The sequence below is a fragment of the Cetorhinus maximus genome, chromosome 24 (assembly GCF_964194155.1).
Source record: "Cetorhinus maximus chromosome 24, sCetMax3.hap1.1, whole genome shotgun sequence".
Classification (NCBI taxonomy): Eukaryota; Metazoa; Chordata; class Chondrichthyes; order Lamniformes; family Cetorhinidae; genus Cetorhinus; species Cetorhinus maximus.
The window spans coordinates 39652515-39670826 of record NC_135902.1 but is presented as its reverse complement, the minus strand read 5'-3'; the positions used below and the strand labels follow the sequence as shown (position 1 = coordinate 39670826).

General features: G+C 40.7%; 1 protein-coding gene and 1 long non-coding RNA gene across 5 annotated transcripts in view; one reads left to right on the top strand and one right to left on the bottom strand.

Annotated features, from left to right (window-relative positions):
* Window positions 1-18312, top strand: part of LOC144699823 (uncharacterized) — a 75237-nt gene that overhangs the window by 30331 nt on the left and 26594 nt on the right. The gene's annotated exons all lie outside the window — the stretch shown is intronic.
* The window catches only part of LOC144699822 (transcription factor MafG), a 41368-nt gene continuing 33977 nt past the window's right edge, over window positions 10922-18312 (bottom strand). For both annotated transcript variants that reach the window (XM_078571108.1, XM_078571109.1), the window contains exon 3: window positions 10922-17332. In XM_078571108.1, coding sequence (XP_078427234.1) covers window positions 16880-17332 — 453 coding nt within the window. In that variant the 3' untranslated portion in view covers window positions 10922-16879. The remainder of the gene's footprint in view (window positions 17333-18312) is intronic.

Below are 18312 nucleotides of genomic sequence, written 5' to 3'. Positions count from 1 at the left end.
TCTAGGCTCACTGCACATTTTGCATACTTCTGTGGGTGAGGGGCTTCCCAGTGCAGGATGTATGACCTGATTCTTCAGTCCTACATGCAGACTAGGCTGCTCCGTACCTGCATATCGGTTATAGGCTGTCTTCATTATCCCTTGTTTTTCAAGAAGTTTCTCCAGAATCTCTGAGAGCTGGGACAGGTGATGATTTGGCAAGGTTTTCCTCACCTGCATTTGGAATATGATTTCTGCTGGTGACAGTAAGCCCATATCTAAAGGTGTTGCTTTCAAGTGTAACATGTGCAGTGCAGAGATCTTGTTCTGTCTCCCTGCACTTTGTGATTAATGCCTCAATGGTACAAACCATTAGCTCAGCAAGACTGTTGGATCTGGGATTGTGTGGCAAGGCTGTTACATGGTCTATGCCCAATTTAGCACACGTCATGAAAGGTCTGCCAGTGTACTGTGGCCTGTTGTCCAATGTGATCTCTTCAGGTGTACCAAAAAAATTGAATATTGCACTTATTGTGTCCACTTGAGGTATCCTTCCATTGTCTGATGATTGGAAATATGGAAACGTAGTCACTGACTGGAAGAAAGTCATCACCATGGACAGTGAATAAACCTGTTGCGATTTTACACCAAGGATACGATGGAATCTCATGAGGGTGTCACAGTTCTGTGTTGATGTGGCTGGTGACTCTGGCATACTTTGCACACCCTCACTACCTTCTCAATATCGTTGTTGATCTCTGGCCAATGCACAGTTTCCCTTGTCAAACACCTTGTTGGCTCTATGCCATCCAACTCACTTTTAAACTTCTCCTGCATGTGCACACTGCACTTTCTAGAAGGGTCGATCAACGGAATTGCATCTTCTCTGAGATGTAGTACAGTATTACCACTGAAGTGTCCTGTAGCGTGAATCTGTCTGTTGTAGGTCATGGACTGACACAATGCAATCATTCTTGGTCTTTCCTGTCACGATTGGTATACTGGTGATCTCGTGTATGGTCACGATGTTGAGTTCCGTACACATCAGTAACTCTGCTACTGCTGGTCCATTCCTGTGTCCACCAGGTAGAATATTTGTGGTTTCCAGGCAGATTTGCCGTCGCTACATTCCAATGTCAATGTGCTTATGCAATGAATGGGTGATTCATTGTACACAGTTAATTTGGCTGGTCATAGTTTGTAACATTGACTTCCAATGATCCAGATACATATCCTTCAGGGTCCTGACTGGCAAGATGTTCATGCTCACTCCACGTCGACTTTGGCTGTGAGCATGTGTTTGCCACTTTTCCATGGCCAAAGAATGCTGATAGTGGCAATAGCCTCGAAATGTTTGACTTCATTCACACATTGTGTCACATTCACAGTGTGGAAAGGCTGTTCGCTTTCCTATAAGACCTTTCCACTCTGAATCTTTACCCTGGTCTGTCTGCCTGCTAACCCTCATATAAATGCTTGTGCTCCTGCGGGTCTCTGGTGTACTGCCTGTTGTTGCTGCCAGTATGCTGCACGTACTTTTTTTTGGTTGTGTCTTATTGTAACCTCTGGGCGCACCTCTGGAACCAGATTTCCTACATAGGCGAGCCCAACGTCCTTTTACACCGCATTCCTTGCAAAGGTCTTGGAATGCAGGGCAGCTTCATGGTGGGTGCAGCAGACCACACTTCACACACGGCTTGCTTGCTTTCTGCAACCTGGCTACTGCAACATCAGTGGTAGCTGCACCTCACGCGTGCAGGTGCGAACAGTTACAATGGCTTTGTATTTTCTGCCATCTTTTGGTAGTGTGCCAATATTGTGCCCTTTCTTTTTCACCAAAAGGTCTTTTTGGAAGGCTTCAATCAGCGTCGAAGGTAAAACCAGCTCCATTATCTGTTCAGACACCTCAGCTTCCGAAAGATCACAGTCCTTGTCTTTATCATGGCACCTGCTGATGAACTGATCAATTGATTCTTGTGACTGCTGTCTGTAGGACATCAGCTCCAAATGCTGAATCCTGAAGTTCAGTTTTACACAAAGCTAATCCTCCAGCATGTTCCATAACTTAAGAGGGCCCTTCTGATCCTCATCAGACAGGCCAAAGTGATAACTCTCTGCAAGTTGTCAGTTCCAATGGCTGTCTTTATTTTCGTCACTTGTTTGTAAGATTCTGTGATGGGTAAACCTTAAAAAGCATGATTCCATCCTGTTTGAAAAGCCTAAATCCAGAAAGGTCATCTGTGGCCTTCTGTTGTGTAGGGGATTTGTAACCTCTCTACACGGTGGAGATATTCACCAGTGCAGCTTCTGTGTTTTTTCCCTTCTTCCCTTTTGTTTTATGGCTGCAGTTCAGGTTTTTTTCTCATTTCACACGTTTTTGTCTTTTGCATTGGAACGGCACCTAACGGTGTTGCAATGGCCCCGCAGCTTTTCTTGCCCAATTAAAAACTGACTGCACAGCATGACCTGGCTGCTTCCATTAACCACTTATCCGGCTAGTCTACAAATCAGGTACTCGCTGTTCTGCAAAGCATCATCTATAGGGAGACTCTGCCTCCAGGGATTTGATGTACATAAAGCCTCTGTCTCGTCAGTGGCTTGTGCTGTGGTCTTCAAATTCACATTGCTGCCAGCATATTGCATTTTTATGTTTGCTTTACACAGACTTACTAATCTCACACACAGTTCTGGTAAACTAGATGTAGGTTTGAAGATACAGTACGGGATGGCTGAGCAGACAAAGCTACTTTATGGATTCAGCAACCACTACTCACAAGGACAGCACAGCTGCAATTCCTACACATACTACTAGCTGCTGGTCACATGCTGCCCTACATCCTGGCTACTTGCTCATTTGCATATTTCCCAGACATGACCTCAACATATGCCATTAATGCCAACCTATGCTCCCCTACCCACCACCCTTTGCCCTTACACCCTTCATGCCAACTCATTCAGTATCCATCATGCGCAAACCTCAGGCACCATGTTGAGATGAAGTAAAATAGGTCTAAGTAGACATTATAGTCTTCACTATATTTTTAAAAACTTCCATTTATGAAAGCCCATTTGAAACTTTTAAATCCCCTCAAGTACTTAATACCCTTATAAAAACAGACTTATGTTCATAATCCACTTAGGAGTTCTTATCGCCGGTGGGTAGCATCTCTGCCTCTGAGCCTCTGGGTTCAAGTTCCACTCCAGGACTTGATTGGCAAGAAAGGTGTGTTCATAACATGACCAAACAGGTATCAACTTGCAAATCCTTCCAACATAGGCCAATGGCAGGTGGCAAGAGTGGGAGAGATTCCTGGTCAGCCATATAATGGAAAGAAACTGGAGTTTCTACCATCACTATCCATATGTTGCCATAGCAACTCAAACTCCGTGTGGGCTCATTGGATCAGTTGGCTGGACAGCTGGTGTGGATCAGATTAGTGCCAACAGCACGGGGTTGGATCCCCATTACGGCTGGGTGGATTTGGGACCTGCCTCCTCATCCTACCCATTGTGGAAGTTGTGGTGCTGAGAGACTTATCTGCCTTCAGGCTGAGAACTGAAGAAGAATTCATAACCCCAATCCTTTAATAACCTTTTTGTGCTGTCAATCAAACTGTGAAGTTAGGAGACTTGTATATTGTGGAAAGTAGCCAAGCATTAATAATGACATAATGGAAGCTCTTGTGGAAATGTCAACAAACAGCTCTTGAAACTGCAAGAACAGATTTTCTTTTGACTCTCATTGATACTGGTAGCACTATTTTAAATTTTTTTTTTAAAGAGCTGGGGATTTAAATAACTTCACAACTTGACAGTTCTACAGATCTTATCTGCCTTCAAGAGTATTTACGTCTACTATAAAAATTAATGACTCCCACCCTATGCATTTAGACCCTCGCTACAGCGAAAATGGGGTCGGTTTGAACTCAGTACTGAGTTCAAATGGCCTTGCTAAGTTCAGGTTTCTCTCATGTGTAAGTCTTGCCCCACATCTATGATGTCAGCCAGGCATGTAACTTTGGTGGCTAGGCTAATAAACACAGGTAGAGGAATCCATGAACTATAGTATTAAAAGATAATGTTAATAAAGCCTGTTCTTCAAAGAGCTTAAGACATTATGTCAGGAATTCCTGTTCAAGGAAAGTTGCTTTGGACTAAACTATTACAACTGTTTACATGAATGGACTGTTTTCATTGGATTTGGAAATAAATACATCATGAGGTCTTATCTGTGATATGGACCCTTAAACAGGTGAAACATAATGGGTAAAGGAGCCTGATTTTCAATAAGTCTTCAGAGGGCTTGAATGACAGAAATAGAAGCCAAAAGCCAATCTTCATGTTTACTTGAACCAGTCAGTCGCTCAAACCTGGATATCCGTGAAATAAAAACAGAATGTGCTAGAAAAATGCAGCATCTCTGGCAGCATCTGTGGAGAGAGAAACAGTTAACGTTTCGAGTCGAATAATACTTTTCTTCAGATATCCAGCATCCACAGTATTTGCTTTTATTCTAAAATCAATGGGGTCTGTTCTGTATACTCCGCCATCTCAAAATGTATTGTTGTGTGCCAGCAATGAAGGAGGTTGAATACTAACACTGCACAAAGTCAGATGATTTTTCATACTGTTCAAAATATACGCAGTAGTCAGTCACCATAACTCTGTTAACCAACTGCATATTATAGCAGCTGCCTATCATATAACTGGACGGGTGAACAAATAAAATCACCTGGTTTAATTCCCTGATCAAATCCAGCTAATTTCTTTTTAAACATAGCTGCCTATGCAGAAGGCTATATCTTCCCAAAGCTGGTGGGGACCTTAAATATGATGTCCCCCACCTGGTATTTTAATTCTGGCCACTATGACTTTCCCGGCTGCCTAAGGCAGGTGAGGAGAGGGCCAGGATATGAAAAGGCCCTCAATGCAAGTCGGGAGGAAATGAGGAAGAACTTTCATTCACAGTGAGTTGTTAGGAACTGGACAGCAAGGCCCGAGAGTGTGGTGGAGGTAGATTCAATCGTGGCTTTCAAGAGAGAATTGGATAATTATCTGAAAAGAAAAAATGTTTGGAGGGCCATGAGGAAAAAGGTGCGGAGAATGAGTTTAGGCCAGTTACTCTCATGGAGAAATGGTACAGACACAATGGATTGAAAGGCCTCCTTCTGGGCTTTGATTCTAAATTCAGTCTTAGTGCGAAATTTAAAAACACACGTACACGTACAGTTTGAGTGTAGAATACTCAAAAGCCAGGAAGCTTGTTCTGTTTAATCAACTTGGACATTCCTTCAAAAGAGAAAAAAAAAATTAGTTTGACATTTCCAGTATCAAATCAGTGATCTGATATTCAAAGAGAAAGAATAATTTAAAGGTAATTTGCAAAGAATTTGCTTAGTTCCTGGAACTACAAGATTTTATCCAGTTACATAACACTTTACTATAATTCTATAATATTTGCTTGTTTATTGTTTGTTAAACAACTTTATTTCATGATTTTTCGACTTTTAATCAGTTCTGAACATATGCAGCTCTACTTTCTCATTGAAGACCCAATAAAAGGCAGACACCAGAGACTGGATTTTCCATTTCCTGTGGGGCTGCTTATGGATGCTGGTGCACATTGAAAATTGCATTCCCAGCAGACATCACTGGATCCCTCTGCCTCTGAAACACGTGATTTTCAAAGGGAGAGCAGGAGAGGGGAAAACGAGACCTATCTTTATTAAGATGGTTGTTTTCAAACCACTGCCAGCTTTGGTGGGATTTGGACTCATCAGTATTTGAGCCATCCAGGCCTCTGCATCATGAGCCCAACACCATTACCACAATGCCATCACGGCTTGGGCCCTGGGGGAGCAAGAGACCCACAGGCCTCCAATTTAGTGGTTGTTGAGCTCATCAAGAATCTTCAGGAGGAGTTGTGAATTTTCAATCTGGAGGCAAGGGCAAAGTGCCTGGGATATGTCACAATGCTGCTGTCCTGAACACAGCAGGGAACCAGGTGGGCTAATGGATACACTGGTCAACATACTTCTGAAGCAGAGCATAATGCTCAGCTGCTCAACCAGTGGCACAGAGTTGTCCTTGCTGGAGTTGTGAGACTTACGTTTGTGAGCAGCGAATGGTATGGCGCTCCAGACGGACGTGAGGATGCTGGCATCACTTGGGCAGCAGAGGTTGGCGGAGGAAGTCCTAGTGAATTAATAAGCGTCAGCTGAGGGAGTGGAAATGGGAGCAGGCTACTCTGACATTAGACAGAGTAATGAGGGGGCACTTCAGATGCATCCTCCCGATCAGGATAAGGCCATAGGAGCATAGCAAGGGACTGTAAGCGGAAGAAGGGGATAATCAAGACATTGGGTGTACTGCCCAAGGGTCAGCTACCTGCAAATGATGGAGCATCCGTGTTTTAGGAGACTGCACCTATCCAAGTAGGTGGTCGTGGATATCTGTGCTCTGATCCACAATGACCTGATACCTCCTGGCCCTGTGGAAGCCCCCTACCTGCAGCAGTCAAGGACACCGTCACACTGAATTTTTATGAATCTGGGTTGTTCCAGACATCAGCTGTGGACGAGGGTGTCATCTTAGTCAGCAGCTCATCATGCCATTAGGCAGGTAATGGATGCTCTCTTCAGGAGGGTGGGAAATACATTCATTTTGAGACAAATGTGAGAGTGCAAACAGAGGGCACCGTGGTTTACCAACATTAATGGATTCCCTCAGGTCTGGAGGGTCGCTGATTAGTAACCCGATTCCTACATGGGTACAAACAGATCAACCAAAGTCCTCAACAGAAAAAGGCTTCCACTGACTTCCTGTGACCACAGGGAGCTCATCTTGCAGGTCTGTGCCCAGCTCCCAGGCAGCTGTCGTGATTCCCTTATCCTGAGATAATCCCAGGTGCTGCACCTCTTCAGGCCAGGATCATGACTCCATATGGGTGGCTGGGTGGGATAAGGGCCATCTTCTCACAGGGCATAGCTCCTGATGCCCATCTGGGCCCCAAACATGAGTGGAAAGAGACACTATCGCTCTACTCGCTTATGTCCTGTCGCAGTCGATTTGTATTGCCCTGTTTGCCACACCTCCAAGATTGGTTTCATCAATAAATTTTGAAATTTTACTCTATATTCCAATATTCAAATCATCTATATGTATCAAAAAAGTGATTCTAGCACTGACCCTTGGAGAACACCACACCCATCATCATCCTCCTTTCAGCTTCTCCCATTTTACTTGGGGTCATCACAGTGCTGGATGATCACCCTTTGCCATCATCTCCTGTCAGTCACCAATTCCTCTTCAAATCCCACTGGTTTAAGTCTCTCGCCACCACATCTTTCCATTTCTTCTTAGGCCTTCCTCTTCTCCCACTTCCTGGCAATCCCATCTCCATCACCTGCCTCACCACATTTCCTCCTCCTCCCTGCAAGATATGACCGTACCAATCTCTTCTTAGCTACTTTCTTCGATGCTCCCACAATCTTCACCAGCCCCCTGATGTGCTGGTTTCCGATTTTGTCCTTTCTGGTTACTCAACAATCCCATCTCAGCATCCGCATCTCATTAGTATCCAGTCGTTCTTCCTCTCTTCCTGATGTTGCCCAAGCACTATGTAACAGACCGGTTTCAACCGTTTTGTAGATTCTTCCAGCCTACCCATCCTAAAATAACTATTTACCACAACTCGCTATTTTTGGTCCTTAAGCCAACTTATAAAATCCAAGTTGATACTGACCTTCCTAATCCATGAGCCTCAGTTTTGTTAAACTGCCTTTTATGTGGTACTTTGTCAAACACTTTCTTATAATCCATATAGACAACATCCACTACATTCCCTTTATCAGCCTTCCGTTACTTCATCAAATTCAATGAGATCAGTCAAACATAATTTGCCTTTTGCAAATTCTTGCTGGCTATCCTTAATTAACTCAAACCTCTCCAAGTGTCTGTTGATTGGTTTCCCTGGATATTGTTTCCAAAACCTTACCCATCACGGATGTTAAACTAACTGATCTGTAGTTACTAGGACTGTCCTTACACCCTTTCTTGAATAAGGATGTCACATTTGCCACTCTCCAATCTTCTGTGAGTGTCCCACCACCTCCCCTGAATCTAGGGAAGATTGGAAGATGATGGCAAGCCCTTCTGCTTTCACCACTTCATGAGGTAAATTACTTATATACCATAATCCCAAAATGTTATTTTCTGAGAGAAATCTAATTAACATTTGAATAAGGTCGGTACTAACTGTTTTCACCAGCTCATGGAAGAATTTGTTCTATACTTTGACCACACTAAAATAATGTTTCTGCAAATTAATATTAAACTTATTCACACATTCCACCTCAACCCTATAAGTGCAAGCCATGTTCTCGGCTTCCACTGTTCCTGCTATTTAAGTGGATTAGTAATTAAGAAAAGCTACTTTAAAAAAATGTTTCAATTAATAAAATCAATTGCCTCAGTCTAATTGGAGTTGCTGTACTAAACCCCGAAGGCTGCTTGTGTTCTCTCCTTCCCAAATAGGTGAAGTCAGAACACCACTATTTCATTTAGTTACAGCCATAAAACAGGCCCAGGCTGCTGGTGATCAGAAATGCACATCTACTCCGTTCTGAGACCCCACTTTGGGCAACTTTGAGGTACTCCTTTTATGGGAAACTAAACAGAAAGAAATCTACCATATATTTTTAAAATTGGATTTTTAGCATTAAAATTTCATCATTAGCAACTCCATGACCAACAATGCCCAACGAAGGAAGTTAGTGTAACATTAGAATCAAATTTACATGCATGTCACATCAAGTAAAAACCAGATGGATTTCTGCACATTCACAACCAAACCAGGAGAAAATTTGACATTATTTCTTGCCTTTACTGCATGCAAGAGTTCATGCAATATGCTTGTGGGAATTAATTTGGTTTCATTATAGCTAGATTCAAGGACATTCAGCACTAATTAACCTTAACAACAATATCAAGAGGTTAATCTTTGAGGATACACCAAAAATACTGCAGATGCTGGAGATCTGAAATAAAAACAAAGTGCTGGAAAAACTCTTCTTCCAAAAGTAGAGTTACATTGGACTCAAAACGTTAACTCGGTTTCTCTCTCACAGATGCTGCCAGACCTGCTGAGTTTTTCCCGCACTTTAATATTTGAGGACATTCCAGAGTTTTTGGTGACAGCTGCAGAAATTTGGTTAAATTGAATTCATTCTGCATGTACCCATCATTTATTAAGTTCAGCTGGGTAACTTATGTGCCATGGCACTGTATATAAAAGTTTTCTTCCTCCATCTACAAAATAAATGTAGATTTTCATTTGGCTGATATCAACTCCACACCCTTTCCTGAAAGAACACACCCGACCTACTCAAGTTCAGACAATCTGGGTACAAGTTAGAAAAATTCAAGCCCAAGGGATCTGAAAAGCATGAAGGAGCAAAGAGTATCTGCCTAAAATCACACAGTTTGCCCACAAAGAATGCTATTAAAGTTCCCGCCATATGTCCAACTATCCATTGGGACATGGGCTTGCAGGGTTACTTGACAACAGTAAATTTTATGCTAATGTATTTCAGGTTCTCTACATGAAAAGAGCTATTTTTTAAAAAAAATCTGAAACCTGTTCCAAAATACAATGATGCATAGTAAACAATGGACATTTTACTCCACGAATGTTGATATTCACTGAACTGCCTAGCAATGTAGTATTTCATCCTAGTTAATTATTACTTAGTGGTTCACTTACTAAGCAGAAGTCATTTAAGGTGCGTGATTTACCCATTGAATAGATTTTTTCACTTGCATGGATCACTGTAGTTCTTTCACTAATTCAAAAAAAAATGGGTGTAACACATTATGTTTAGAGATTTTCAATACTTTTGAAGTCTTGTAAGATATAGTGACCTTTTACTTTAACCATTATCCCCCAACGTTAATCTTTTATTAGTTCTCATTTTGCACACAGTTCACTGGTTAATCTGCTTCCACAACCCTGTCATTGCTCTTCTAGTACCAAGTTCCACATGACCTACACCAATTAGTTGCACAGTATATTGGAGCACCTTCACTCCTGTTCCTCTCAAGAAAAACTTTAAAAAGCTTCTAAAATTTATTCTGCTGCCTCTCGCTGCCCAGCAGGGAAGCCAGCACTGCTCCCACTCAGTCCCTGATGATATCATTAGAGCCTGCTCTGTATAGCTTAAAATTGCAGCCGGCCAGCAAAGGATTGGAAAGTGGCCAAGTGCCCCCGAACTCCATTTTAAATTGCCCCCATCCCACCTGGTTACCACCAGCTGGGACAAAGGTTGAATTGAGCCCGCGATGTATTAAGTATCATGTGGTCAGAATGCAGACTGACTGAACCCAATAGGCAAATTTGTGCTTTTGAGGAAAATACATCTTTGGAAAAATCCAGGCCATTTGCTTTACAAAAAGACTTTCACTTCATAATATTTGCACTTCAGATACAATGCATTACTTTGAAGAAGTGAAGTGGAGTGACCATGCAGGCAAATCCAGCAGCCATACTGCTTAGAGCAAAATAGGTCCAGCTTTTGAGCCGAATTCCTGAATTGGGGTTTGAACTCACCATGAGAGGAAAAAGGAGGAATGGAGAAATTGGACCGTCATTGTTTCTTGGGTTAAAATAATCATAGTGTCTTTGATTGAAGGGTAGAGCGATGATCCAAAAAACTAAAGAAATATGTCATACAATTCAGGAGATTTTACAGTAAAAAATTCCTCTTTGGAAAATCACTAGTTTTAAAAAAATATTTAGTTGTCAACCAATACATTCGCTAATTAAAGAAATTGCCTCTTAAAAAGGTCAGGTTGATGGGACAGGAGATTATGTTTACATCCAAATTAGCTCACACACTTCTTCTACACATTGTTAAAGATACATCTTGCATTACACTAGGCTAGATCACTTTAAAAGGTGTTTATTGGTCATATACAAAATAAAGTAAGCTGTATCTCAACAAACATACAGTATATACAGAAATAAATTAATGATGTGTCCAATGGAAACTGATACAGTTAATTTTCATGGCGGTTATGAATACATACTTATCTACAGATCATAAAGTACAATAATTTAGGTAATAAATACTTATTAAATGGACTCTTTATACAAAGTACAACAACAGTGATTCATTACACCCTTTGAGCCAGAATTTGATACAGAGCATTAGTCAACAAAATAGTTTTACCTTTAATTCATCTAATACTGCACAAATTTCACAACACTACATTGGTTGTATGCAACCTCCTCACAACATTTCAATTCTCAATAGTGTGATTACAACGCTCCTGGGAAGTGAAAAGTAATAACCTTTTCCTTACACTTCAAAAGAAAGAGATTTAGATCTCTTAAACACCCAGACTAACATCCTATTATTTTGTACCGATGGCATATGGCATTTTTATTTTACAGTAAACATCGAGTCCGTGGAAAATCTTTGCAAAATATAATGGGCTCCAAAGATCTAGACAGATTGCATGGAGGGGCAGTAAATTTATATAAGCTTCAAGTTCAGTCCAGTAGCCAGCTTTGCATAAGTGTCAAGAAAAGTATTAGCTGAATCTGGTACAATATTTTGTAAGTACAGTGATAAACTAGCCAGCTGCATTAGAAAGACAGTTGTCAAAAACTAAGATACTGCAGCTAGACTCCAGCCCCGTGTGAAAATAAAATCTACAATAGCATTTTCCTCCGATGCATATTCACTTCCCAGCTGATCTCCAGAAACAGGTTCATTTCGAATTATCAAAAGGGGCTGACCGTCCTTGTCCAGCTTCCACATTCTAATTCCTTATATTTAACTTCCCAGTGGCATGCAATCACCTGATAATGTGCTTGCCAATAATGGTCAGTAATGCTTCTGAAAATTTGCCAGTGTCTGCTCAAAGGGCTGTAATAAATGTAAAGCTGGATGCAGCACTCTGGCGACAGTACAACAGTGAAACAGAATACCTGCCCAACTGACTCCAACAAGTGAGTAACTGCTCTGCAGCAAAATGAGGATTATGCAGCCTGGGTTAGAATCTTATCTACAATAAAATGCAGCCAGGGTGGATGAACATATTTCACCCCTTGTCTGGTAGCATACTTCCATTTTAGCCTAAATATCATTAGTATGCAAAGAGCAGTATGACTGATGGTTTGCTTGCAAAGTTGGGAAGCACAAACTAATAACTGGATAGTGAAGTGTAAAAATTTGGTCATCAGGCTGGAGGTGAACATCCAATCAAATGGACAGCTTTGTTTCTGATTTCTGATCAATTTGAATCTCATTTAATCATTGTAGGAAATAAGAAACTGTTCCTCACCAGCATGCCAAAATATGTTTCCATATGGGCTCCAAGCCCAAGGGTTTAAACACAATAGTGATGTTCTTTTTGCTATTTGTGCTAATAGATTAAAATGACCATTAGCATGTATTACTCCAGTCTATAACTTTGAACACAATAACAGACACACACACACACACACATACATACACACACACTCTCTCTCTCTCTCTCTCATACTCCTGTAACACAAATAACTATTTAGCCCTTATATTAACACATTATTTGCATGATAAGTAGTCACCCTTGCTATCTGCGGGGCACTATTCGAACACTGTTGGCCTGGACACCAATTGCTGCTTGCATATTTGAAGAACCTCACTTGACAACAGTCACCAAGCCGTACACATGTACACCACACACCTCACATACAAAGCACTTGCTAAAACAAGCACTTACACTATTCACAGAGTAAACGTCACAGGCTGACAGCATTAAAGAACAGAGAAAAACAAATCACCACAGCATCTGAATGGGAATCAGAACAAGGCTTCAGTTATTATTCTTGTAATTTTCTGAGCGTGGAGGGGATTTATTATTTTTTTTAAAAACCTACTCGCTATATATTGATCGATTTGTATACAAAATGCCTTCCGTGAAAAGGTGATTATCAAAATAGTATTTTTTCCTTTAACTCCAATGGCATGAGAAACCTATGCCTCAGGTATCCCCTTTCTCCTGATGATCAGCATAGAGTACATTGCCTCCGTTTAAAAATGTTGAGTTGATGCATTCTAAGCACCTTGCGAAATAAATCAACACCCCCTCCCGCAAACTGTAGTTCTAGTGCAATTTCCTTTTCTCTGAAATAAGACTCCTGCTTCAAATATGATTATAATGCTATGTTGCTGCAGGATTATTGTTCGTGCCCTCTTCCCCTCAAATATACGAAATTGTACATTTCCCACCAGAAACATTTTGTTTCCTAGAACCAATCCTTGCTGGCTTTGTGCAATCAAATATTGTGGTTAAAAAATAAGAATTCTACTTCTCCAACTGGATTTGAAAAAATAGGCTTGCACAATTCAAAATCAAATGGGTATTTACAAACATGGATAAAACACATCCTAAGTTTAAGTGAAGGAAGGGGAAAAACTCACAACTATAGAAATTTAATTACAATACTTTGACATTCGTTTCAAATCAGCTTTTAAAACTACTGCGATTGAACAATAGGCATACAGTTTAAGCATGGAAGTCATGTTTAAAAGTCTTCCAGAATCAGGTATTTTTGACCACAGCAGTTAGTGTTAAAAGCAATTAAAACTGAAGACTGTTAAGTATTTGTTCTCACTTAACACCTGTCTGTATGATTCCACATTCAACAATATGCTCATTGCCAGAAGATTAGACTTGAACTTCATTTCTAGCGATAAGCCGCTGTGTCTTCACGTGATTACTTAATCGCAACACAGCTTATGCATTATTCAAAACATCTACACATTGCACTAAAGCTGGCCAAAGGCAGGCATGGTGTCAGCACCAAACACTCAACATCTCAAACTGGCATCTATACAGTATGGCCTAAAATGTGGGGAAGGAACGTTTTGCAAATATATGCAGCCTTGTAACTCAGTTCTGCAGTTAAAAAACTAAAAGTATAAAGTTACACCATCTCATTCAAAAATCCTACGCGATCCTCAAGGTTTGCATAAATTAACAGATCTCTATAGGACAAGATATAAATTTTGTTTTAATAGGATGGACGGGGATTTTAACCAAATAATTCTTGGCAAATGTTAAGCGGGTTGTTGGGTACATCAAAAGCCAGGTTGTGTTGAGATGCTGAGGGTATTTTGCACAGCCCTTTATGGCACAGATAGAAATTGTTTCTGACAATAAAAATAAGTTCTTTCTTACTGAAAACAATTGTGTAGAACAGCATTTTCTACAAGTACAATATCACAATTAGATAGAGGTGCGCGAGAAACCAAGTCATATATGCAGTTTAGCCAAATAGAATTGTATTTCAGACCAAACATCAGGTTAACAGTGAACAATCAGCAAATCCAATAACAGCTCAACAATTGAACAGCACCTTTGATTACACATTCAACAAAAAAATTACATTAGACATTGAATATATTTTGCATTTCCAAATCTTTGTACTGTAATATATATTCTACTTCAATACAACTAAAGAACAAATCCCTTAGTTTGTGCTGGCAGTAAATGTGTACAAATTAATACAAAGTTCAGAGGATACAACATGGGGACACTTTGGAGATGACAGCAGCATACAAGCCAACAAAAGATCTCAAGGAATTCAAGGTTCATCGTGAATTCATCCCCCATATTTTTAAAAACTGCAGAGCAAATACAGATCTCAAACGGTTAACATTAGATGCTGTGCAATAGTTTAGTATTCCTGGTTTGGTTAAGATGAGCCACAGAGTATTTCAGAAGAGACTGCTGATCAAACTGAACTTGAGGTTCACACACCCCCTTGAAGTTTGTTGCATTTTTTTTCTAAATTCACATGTGCAGCAAGTGTGGAAGAGGAAGTATGGAAAAAGATGCACACAACAAAAAACCCCATTGTGCTCACACACAAATAAATACAGAACTAAACAACTGTAAAATAACACTAAACTGCATATTAACACATCACAGATACATCACCCCAGATCCACTTGACACGCTGATTCACTAGAAAGCTATTGATTTCAATAAGCCACTCTAGAAACATCTGTAAAAGCTATTAAACAATTTTTTTGTAATTTTTTGTATATAAATATTGTATGATAATCTGTGTACTTATAAAAATTAAACTCGAATACCCTTACATGTTGACAAAGATACTTTGTATACATACACTAAAGAGGAACTTTTACTATCAAAGATTCTCTGAATAATTTTTCATTCATATGGTTAATCAGCCCCTTCTACTCACACTTGCTTTTTTTAGAAGCAATTTCAAACATCTGTAAAGGTTCAATAGTCATTTTCATTGGCTGAGGAGAGAGAAATGGGAGTGGGAGGTGGAACAAGCAGCTAGTTCTAGTCAGCAGGAACAAACAATGAGCCAACTCTCCACATCTAACTTACGACAGTCAGAGAGGGTTAAACCTTTTTCAGAAAAGCAAACCGTACAGCTAACAGGGTTTCTTTTGGCTGAAATAGTGTTGTCTCTTTCGGTGCTTAGATTGTTGCTTTTCTTTTACCACCTAAATATCAGTGGTAACCTGAACATTCACTCACCACAATGTGTATGATTAAACACCATGTTGTGGAAAACATTTCACTAACTCTGTAAACTTTTAAACACCAGACGTTTGAGCTCTATCCGTATGATATTCAACAATTATACACGACACAAATTAATAAACTATAAATAAAAAAAGATTCAGAGTAAGAGATTGGGTTATCAGAAGCTGTCCATTTTGAACAATCCAAAACCACAAAGAATTAAGCTTTGATTTGAAGACCGCACATTTCAAATCATCAAAAGCTTATTGTACAGTCTGACATTCCACTGCCATCATTGTATAGTAACAAGCAGATGGCATGGTTGCTGTAACAACATATAGTGTTACAAAGGGCGCTATTAATTTTGCCTCCTCCCATCTCTGTACATTTTTAAATGCTGTGCATTGTCTTCCAATAATTATTGGTCTTTTTTAAAAAGAAATGTAACAAATTAAAATCAAAATTTCTAATTTGTGCTATAAATTTGTCAAGAAAGACCGAGTAGTATATGAATAGAAAGGAATACTTAACCATATGAACAGGTCATTTGAACTACCTTACTCCATGGTGATACGGTACACCGTGTTCAGATGTGCATGAATATGAGAAGCTGTTAACTGGTCAGTGCACAAAGTTAGCCACAAGATTTGAAATCAGAAATAAATACCTCCAATTTAAGGAAAATTGTTGTACTGACAGACCATTTTACAATGCAATTGATTCAACTACTACAGCACCATACAATGTTGGGATATGCTTAAAACATGTCATGATGCCACTTAATCCAAATGCAGGATTTTTTTTTTTGCAAAGTTTGCTCAAGTTACAGAAAAATCAATGAGCTTTTGGCCTTTATGAAGGCAGTGGAGCCACCACGGTTTGATCTGTGTGAAATACTGTCATACGGCAAGGTCTTCCAAGTCAAAGAAGGTCTCCATTTTATTCATTTGTGGCTATGTTATGGTACTCAATGTAAATTTGGTGCCTAAATAAATATCCAACTTTCTATTCATTTTGATTTCACACAGTTCACTTAAAACTGGAGACCTTTACAGGAATTGTGATAGAGATGGACAAATTAAGGCCCTAAACATTGTTACCAAACTCAAGTTTTAGTTGCTATGATCAAATGAGGTTGACCATTCTAACTTTGCTTATTCATCATGTTGCCATAGCCCTGTGGTCGCTTTTATCCTGTGGAAAAATGTATTTAAAACATTCATTTGGGACAGAAAGAGGTGGACTTTTTTTTTTTACAAAAAAACCTCGTGTTTAACTCCATGAATTGACCAGTTTTACTACAAACTAGTTTGGCTCTGGCCTGTGTCTACAGCAGTATGTACTAAGATCTTGCATCGGTTTTGGATTTGACTATTGTGATGACACTGGTGGTTGCCACTTTGCCTGGCATAATGGGGCCAATGGCAGAGGTGATAGGACCTCTAACCGGCATGACGGGTCCTCTGGCCACGGTCCTGGCGAAGCTCTGCAAGGCCTCATACTTGGATCGCAGGGCATCCAGCTCTAATTTCATGCTGGCATTCTCAGATGCCAGCTTCTCTACCTCCTGTTGAAGTTCTGCTTTCTGCTTCTCTAATTCCTCCTTCTGAGTTACCCTCTTGACGCGGCAGCTGGCCGCGTAGCCACGGTTCTTGAGTGTTCTGCGACGCTGCTTCAGCCGGATGATATCCTCTTTGGTTAGGCCCCGCAGATGTTGGTTCAGTTCTCGAACGGACATCGAGACGAGCTCCTGATCTGTGAGACTGGCTCCATTTTCACCTGGCTCCCGCTTCACCTGTTGGGGGGAGGAGCAGCGGAAGAGAAATAAAAAAGCTTTCAAAACGTGGCACTGACTTAAAAGAAAGCATTTAGATCGAAACGGAGTTGTAGGACAGGCTTCCATTGGATTGGCTAAACATTGAACACATTGAAAATTATGGCAAATAATTGGAAAAAGTCTGATGCATGTTTACCTAACAGAGGTACAGGATTTTCAATACGAATGTTTATCACCAAATCAGAATCGCTTGCATAAAGAGCCGTCTTACAATTCACTATAAATAATGAACGGTGGGAGAGCTAACTTTTCAAAAAAGGTTATTTATTCGTAGAAGCGTTTTCATACGAGGGTTGATTCTTTGACATCACAAACACATTCTCCCTCTATAACCCATGCAACTTTTCTGCTTCCACTGCCAATTTTGATACACCAAAAACAGCTGCCTGTACACAAGTTCTAACACTTAAACTGACTTGCCCATCTTACTCCTACTCCTCAACCCCCACCTATGGCACCTCCCAATGCTCATGCAGAAGATGCAACACCTGCCCCTTCACTTCCTCTCTCCTCACCGTCCAAGGGCCCAAACACTCCTTTCAAGTGAAGCAGCATTTCACTTGCATTTCCCCTAACTTAGTCTACTGCATTCGTTGCTCCCAATGCGGTCTCCTCTACATTGGAGACCAAACGCAAACTGGGCGACCGCTTTGCAGAACACCTGCGGTCTGTCCGCAAGAAAGACCCAAACCTCCCTGTCGCTTGCCATTTTAACACTCCACCCTGCTCTCTTGCCCACATGTCTGTCCTTGGCTTGCTGCATTGTTCCAGTGAAGCCCAACGCAAACTGGAGGAACAGCACCTCATCTTCCGACTTGGCACTTTACAGCCTTCCGGGCCGAATATTGAATTCAACAACTTTAGATCTTAAACTCCCCCTCCCCCCATCCCCACCCCGTTTCTTCCCCCTCCCCCCATCCCCACCCCGTTTCTTCCCC